The sequence below is a fragment of the Wyeomyia smithii genome, chromosome 2 (genome assembly GCF_029784165.1).
Source record: "Wyeomyia smithii strain HCP4-BCI-WySm-NY-G18 chromosome 2, ASM2978416v1, whole genome shotgun sequence".
NCBI classification, from domain to species: Eukaryota; Metazoa; Arthropoda; class Insecta; order Diptera; family Culicidae; genus Wyeomyia; species Wyeomyia smithii.
The window spans coordinates 232,049,806-232,057,678 of NC_073695.1; the positions used below are offsets into that span (position 1 = coordinate 232,049,806).

A 7,873-nucleotide genomic window follows, 5' to 3' on the forward strand; every position below is an offset into this window, starting at 1 on the left:
ACCTATGTTAAGCAGTTTCCATCTATTTTGCGGGCGTTTCTTTTTTTAGTAGCTCCTGAATGGCTGCAATATAGGTCGGTTTGTTTCAAATGATGTTCACAGATTTCTTTGTGAATAATGGTATTTCTTGTATTAGTAAGACAGCTAGACAATCAAAGTTTTCGTTTCCATCATTCAAATTGTCGATATTGATCAAAATTCAGGTGTTTGAAGCCTGTTTTCTTCTACTGATTAAAATAGGCGCCACTGCTTAAGTAATAATTCCTTTTAATTTTGTCAGATTTAACAGGTTTTTGGCCCAGGAACATAGTTCTGCTAGAGTTATAGGCACATAGTACTTTTTTGATACTCAGGTGGTAATATGTACCACTGAGAGCAAGTTTAAGCGGTACTTTTACTACTTGATTTTGCTGTTTGTTTTAGGTCTTGGCGTAGACCTAAAACGAGGTCTTCGCCGAAAGGCACCAGTAGCCCGCAGGGTTATCTGGTTAAATACTTAATCTATTTTCAGATACTAAGATTATAATGAAATAAATTACTTTTGGAATTTGACAAAACTGAAAGGTATTATTACTATTTGGTATGTCGATTCAACAATCTACGCCCCCCCCCCTAAAATATTACGTAACACTGTAGAAGAATTTTCCTGGTAAAAATGCTCGTTTTTAGAGAGTCTCTCCAGAGTTTTTGTGTTACGTAACGCTGATCTTACCTCTCCCCCTATGTAACAAATGGTAACGCTCAAGGATACCCCCTCTCCCCCCTATGAGCGTTACGTAACTTATGGATGCCGCCTTTCACGGAAATTCTTGGACGATATTTTCGGAACAATTTCTACTTGGGTGTTTTTCAAATTTGGAAAACAGCCAGATTTTTTTTCCAACAGTTCTGTCCAAATATTTTTTTTTTTGTATTTACCGCCGTAATATTGCTGCATGTATTGATGATTGTGATTGATCATCTTGCCTTGCATTGAAAGGATCAGATCGTTCATTTAATGGAAAATATCAGCCAAATAAGCTTACCTGACGAGTCACTGATTATCATTAAAATTTACTCACCAATGCCAAATTATCGTCGCTGGTTACAGCCTCAATTCAAACAAGCGGGACAACGTCTTTTCACAAGACAACCAGCGTACTTCAGTATGAAGCAGTAACGTAGAATTCTGACTTGCCATCTTTCCACACAACGCTTCGAATAATCTTGTATTTTTCTTCTAACTATTCTACTGCCTTATCATCAATCATGATACAATATAAACGACCCCTTTGAATGCAAGGTTCAGGTGAATTTTTAGCGGCCAAAGTTTCACTTTTTCGACCAAGGGTAAAAAAATGCACAGGTTCACGAAATTGTCGAAATCTATTTTTTATGCCAGATATCTTGAAAATGCATGAAACGCCGAGGTCTGGTGTTATCTAGCGAACATTTTCTTTTCTGAAAATTACCGACTTTAAGTGACTTTCGAGCTGAGACTGAGATTTGAATGAATAAATATGGCTGACACCAAATTTAAATGTGTCATTCCTTTTTGAAGCATTTGGTATAAAAAATTGGGATTACGAACATTTCATGTACGAGTTTTTTCTCAATGATTTAACTCTCTCTCTCTCTCTCTTTCTTTCTCTACCATTGTTACCGTTGTTACCCAAGAGCACATCAGGTTTGGATACAAAAAGCCTTTAGAAATATATTCCAATGCGACTCAAAATGCATAAATATATTCTTGGACTATTAACTGATGGTTTAAGAGTATTTTTGTACATTTTGAGCAGGATGTGTAAATATTTCAAATGGTTTTTTGTTTTCAAACTTGTTGTGCTCTAGAGTTCCCATGACAGAGAGAGGGTTAAGAATGCAAGTGCTCTGCCAAATATTTCGGTTTGAAAAAGTGTTCCGCCGAGCAGAAGAGCTGGGACACTGCGGAGCACTTTCAAAAGCTTCACGGAGCACCATTTGGGAACCCCTGCAACAGATCATCAGATATGCAGGCCAGAAAGTACACGCGAAATTCGCAGCAAACATTGCTTTTCGAGCGGTCGAAAAAGTTGACGGTCAAACTTTTAAATCCGGATTCGGGAACCAAATTCAGTTCGCAAATTGTTTGAATAATGAATTATGAAGAAAATTTCAAGTTATTTTATAGAATTGCAAAAATTCTTATCCTAAAACTGAAGGATGATGGTAAGAGTTATATAAGATACTTGTTTTAAATCAAAGAATATAAATAGCTTTCCTATTGTTTTTTTCACTTTTTAAAACTCTAAACGTTTATTTATTTCATCTCCAAACTCACACACGCCCAATCAAAAAGACAGAATTCTCGCCGCCCAGTGGTTGCGGAAGTTTGCTGGCTGCCAATCGGAAACTGATTCGGAGCTACGAAATCATTACATGACCCTGTTGCTGATGACTCTTCAGCAGCAACGAATTGTTGGTCCATTCAAGGCACCCCCGACAGCGGGAAACAAACTGGAACCATTTGCGGAAGACTTTCAGCCGTCGGATATTCAGCAGCTGATCAACGAGGAGCTGCAGAAAAAACCACCTCCACCCCTGACTCAGTACGCTCTTTCCGGGGACTCGATGCATACCGAGTTTGCTGTTACGCAGGAAATTCCGAACTTTGGGGTACATTTCTACTATGTATACTCGCTGCATTCCATCGACGAATTCCAGCAAACTCATCGGTCACTGATTCCGCGTCCCTTAATGGGACCAACCAGCTCGGTTTTGCGTAATCTCAACAGTGGCGTTGAACAGTTTCTGCGCACAGAGAAAAAGAGAGTAAAGGTCGCGGTCGACAAAACTGGTAAAAAGACAATACAAATTCAAGATGAACACTTTGCCGGATTCTCGGACGGTGCGAGAAAAACTCGAGGAATGTCCAAGCGATTGCAAAAACGTCTTGGTGTGACACTTCCGCCTCCTGAACCGATTGCTGCTGATACCTATGAAGAGCATTCACCGAGACGTCCTGCAGGTGATGGCTCAGTAGCGGGAGCGGTAGCAGCCGGTGCCGCATCAGCGGCAGCAACTGCGACACCTGGTGCTGCTAAGAAACCGAAAACCCCCACAAAATCTGGCATTATAAGACCTGGTGCAACTCGAGGCAAAATTGCACGAAAACCAGCTCAAACTGCTCCTCAACTTGCAGTGCCTGAACCACAAGTTATACCCGTTAGTTCCCCTCTACGCTTCACGCGACATCCTGCTGCGCCGCCAACTCCACCGCTTTTTGTTTACGGTGTACCCACCGAAGGCCACGTTTACGAGCAAGAAGACTTCGATGTTCCTGCCACTGAAAAGTTCGGCTTTTCTAGGGCCAAACTCCTCAAACAAAAATGTACCTATACACATTTTCTTATAATTCTTGAAATGTTATTTTCAAAAACCCTCTTTTCAGGGTCGCCCTCCAAGCAACCCGAACGAGTCCAGATGCTGGACATCCTCGAACAACATCCAATCACGGAGCAAATCAAACAGATCGAGGCCGAGGCAAGACCACGTATACCGACGCCAGAGATAGTTGAAGAAGTTCGCGAAACGAAACGACGTTCGCAGCTGTTGAAGAGTGTTGCCGATCCGAAAACGCGTGGGCTAATGGAAAAGTTCTATGCTGTGAAGTCTGCCAAACCTCGAAAACTGGATTTTTCCGAACGAGAAGACACACTACCTGCACCAGCTGCCGCCAATCAATCAATATTGCTTCTCGATGACACCGATGAGTTTTTGGAACAAGAAGCAATGGATTATTACGATCAATTTGCCGACAGTCAATACATGTGGCCTGAAATAACGCAAGATATATCCATGATGCCAGGGCCATCGTCGACTAGAATTGATATAGGTAGAGAGGAAGAACAAGTTTTTGACTTGCAGGAAGAAGTTCAGGAACACTTCCAAGACGGTGCCTTGCAGGACGAATTCCTTTCCGATGTTGGTATTGAGTTTGCAGATGAGCCAGACTATGATGATAGCCCCCTTCCGGTCCCGTATCAATCTCCTGCCAGGTCACCAATGGATGCAGCCAGACATCTAGAGCAAGCACGAGCAGCCTATCACGATGTTGCTAGAGATATTCACCCTAGGACACCTACTCCTAAGAAACCACCTCGAAGAATGACCCCCAAAGATGCGTCAGATCGCCTAGTGGACATCAGTGGTGAAGCAATTTACGTCAGCCCCACATCACCGAGGACGCAAAAGCACATGATGGATTTGCTCACCGGTGAGACGCCAACCAAGATGAAATTACTCATGGAAAAAATCGCCGATCAGGTAGTAATACACAAGGAACTAGTCACTGGCATAAAACCCAAATCGCCATCGATGGAACGATTACTAATTCAATTCGAAGACTCCATCGAAACACTGGAGAATGTCAGAAGTTGTTTAGAGGAGAGTGTCAAAGAAACAACACCAGTTAGACAAGCAACCCCGCAGCCTACAGAAATTGATCTCGATAGAGGTGCTGAAGCACTTGAAAATTTGAAATCTCGCTTACAGCAATTGCGTGAAGCTAGACAGGTTAAACCTCAAACACCTCCGGGAACACCGTTAGCAGAAGCTTCACCACGAACAACAAGACCGTCACCGACTGCAGAACTTCCATCTACAGCTTCTGCCACAGAGGAGGAGGTTAGACAAGTTGAGGAAGCAATTCCGTTTAGTCCTATTGGTTTGCAACTTGTTGATGTATCGGACCTACTGGCAAAAGCTATGGATGGTGCTCAATTACTGCAAGATGTGGCAGAATCTGTACCCGAGCCAATTGTTCAAGAAGCTGTAAACCAAAGCATACAATCTGCAGCCGCTTTAAGCGAAATATCTGACCGGTTAAAGGATCTGACAACAATATGGGAACAAACTGCCATCGCGCTGGATGATTCCTCACTAGGACTGATTGAAGATGAAGAATTGGAAGATATTTTCAGTCATGAGAAAACGTTGGACAGTATGGTAGAAAGTCTGAATCAATCGGTAAAAGAAGTGATTGCCGAGAGTGGAGACGCGGGGTCGCCTGCAGTTCAACAACTGCAAACCACACTGCGAGATTTCCAGCAAGCCTTACAGGAGATTAGTGTGAAAGGGTCGCTGCTCGAAGATAGCTTACCAGTTGAGGAGCTCTTCGATGATGCTATAGAAGAGTTGGAACGATCAGTGCAACTAGAAAAAGCAGCGATAATGAACGTTCCTGAGACGATGGAGAATCAGGAAGTTTTGGAAAAAAGTAGAGCTGCAACAGAGGGCCTTGGCGAGATACTCGACCAATTGGTCGCTGTTGCACCATCATCTCCCACCCGAGCTCCTCGTGTTGATCCACAAAGACAAGCTGACATCGAAGCTCGATTGAAAACGCTTCGCATTGCTTCTCGTCCACCAGTAGAACAAGACATACTCGTCGATTTTTACGAAGATGAGCCAGTGGAAATGCCAGAACTTGAACCATTTAAAATCGATTTTTCGTATGAAGAAGGAGAGGAAGGAATTTTAGCTGACGAGGAAATGACGATGGATGATCTTCTAATGGAAGACACTGATGCTGCCGCGGCAGCATTCTTTTCAAGACGCATACGGCGGCCTCCACCATTTTCACCTTCCCTTTTGCGAAGAACATATACTCCAAGAGGACGTCATTCTGAAAAGCGGATTAAGATTCAAGATCAGATTCAGTCTGAAATGGCAAACCTGCTCAGTAAAGCACAAGAACAACAAATGGCGCTTTTGGATGCAAGCCTAACGATTAACGATAATGCAACAGATGCAAGTGCTGTCGCCGCAAGCCAGCGTGTTACCCAGTCGATCTTAAAATCGCAAGCCACGATGTCCGATGTGATTTCACAGGTTCAACAGTCACCGCCCGATACGGGCTTCGACTGGATGGGTCCGATGGCTTCTCACGCCTTACCGAAAAAGCCTGGTTCGAGAGCACCAATCAAAGCTGGAGTCAAACAACCACAAGCAGCACCGTCAGCCAGAACAAAGGTCCCTTCTAGAACATCTGTCAGGCCAACACCAGGTACTAAACCAGCACCAGTAAGGCGCTCCACAGCTTCTTCTACTCCAGCCGTGCAAAGAAGACCAGCTACGAGAGAAACGTTAGCTCCACCACCGGGTGTCAAAGTTCCCAAACCAAGGGCTGGTTCTGCCACCCCCGTGCCAGTGAAGCGACCTCCACCAGGTACTAGTGGTGTTGTACCTACATCCGTTCGGGCAACGCTTCCACGACCGACATCTGCTGCGAGTACTAGTCGAAGACGGTAGTTTTTTGTCGGTGAGATCTCAAAATTTATATGTGATTTATTTATATATTTTTTAAATCAATACATGAACCGATTATATTATAAATATATTTAGCTATATTTTAATTTTTTTATATGAAGAATATATATAAAATTTCAACATTGTTTGCACTTCCGCTCCGATTTTGAAAACCTATTGAAGCGTCCTGATTTATTTTTCATGATCTAATATTTGTCCTGATTCTCATTCAATTATTTGTTCTTTTTCATTACCTATTGACTAAAATGTTACCCTCTTTCGACCAAATTTCTGCACATCTCGAGAAGTAGTCAAATAGGCATTTTAGTGTTGGAAATCATAGAATGAAACTTTCTATTTCACAGTAAATCACGAATAACTTAAGATCAAGTTATTTTAGAGCCATGCAGTCTTTGGCAAAGTTTTGCCCCATGAAATTTCCATATTTTGACGGTAATCAGTTGGCAATAGCATTCGGCTTGATACCCACTTTTGTTGATTGAATGAATATAAAATGAAATAGAAAGATTTTTTTTTTCCAGGAAAATAAATTGACAATTAACAAACCGAAACAATTTTTCCCTCGTATTTTGGGCCCTGAGGAACCTGCAAAACATATAAAAGGATTAGGTTTCATAAACAAATTAAATAACTAGACACGTATTTTGGTTTTAGAATAAGAAAAAAAGGATTTTTTTTTTCAAAAAAGTCATCGGGGCCAGTTGAAAACATCATTTTCTAGAGCTGCCTCCGAAGAAAAGTTTGTTCGTAACACCATTTGCTAACATATGAAGGGTGAGTCCCCAGGATTCCAGACTTGATGCAATTTTGGGAAGCCCTAATGTCCATGCATTCGCTTCTCTGCTTTCGCTGCGATGGATTTACACATACTAACTAGAACAATACTGCATTCTGTGCAGACGGTACGGCTTGTGTATTTGCCGCCGGTGCTTAATTAACGAAAGCCATCCAGCTGCTGGAGCAAATTCTCCGCGCCGCCGCGCGCTGGTTAGCCCTAACACTGGTTCAGCCTGTTGCTATGGGTGTAAGCTTACCCAGATGCCGCCCTTAAAGCCATTAAACATTATACAAAACGCCAAAGACCTGGAAAAACAGTTTTCAGATGGTCGATTTGTTGTGAATAACTTGAAGCAAGCAAACGCAATTGCTAGCTACGAGCTCTTCACGAGACAGTATCGCATGTACATCTCTGCCAAAAATGTAGAAATCGACAGTGTGGTTACCGAGGGGAATCTCACTTTCGATGATATTTTGCGTTATGGGGTTGGCTGTTTTAAGAACCCCGGGATGCAAAATGGAAAGATATTGGATTGCAAGCAATTGAATTCGGTATCCATCGAAGAAGGGAACAACACTGGACAATACTGAGGTACACGCAATAGTTGGACTGTGCGTAACCACATCAATACTGCGTCTTTCTAGAGCATCTTTTGTACTGTTTCAGAACCAGTACAACGAATGTGTGTTGTTTATAACGCATTTGGTGCTCTAGCGAATGTTCAATGTATTGGACGGCTCGAAATCATAACACTTTTGAAGCATTAACCGGTGATAGAATTGCCATGATGATTTGTATTGGTATTGG

The 7,873-nt window shown here is 42.4% G+C and overlaps 1 protein-coding gene across 2 annotated transcripts; it reads left to right on the forward strand.

Moving 5' to 3' along the window:
• Positions 1–2,031: 2,031 nt before the first annotated feature.
• On the forward strand, positions 2,032–6,337 carry LOC129722893 (uncharacterized). Of its 2 annotated transcripts, none has more exons than XM_055676725.1 (3): positions 2,032–2,187; positions 2,318–3,349; positions 3,410–6,337. In XM_055676725.1, exons 1-3 carry the CDS (start codon positions 2,115–2,117, stop codon positions 6,268–6,270), a joined length of 3,966 nt encoding a protein of 1,321 aa, XP_055532700.1. In that variant the 5' UTR covers positions 2,032–2,114; the 3' UTR covers positions 6,271–6,337. The 2 variants fall into 2 exon arrangements, with proteins under 2 accessions (XP_055532700.1, XP_055532701.1); XM_055676726.1 differs by having other exon boundaries at positions 2,050–2,187; positions 2,322–3,349.
• The last annotated feature ends 1,536 nt before the right edge of the window (positions 6,338–7,873 follow it).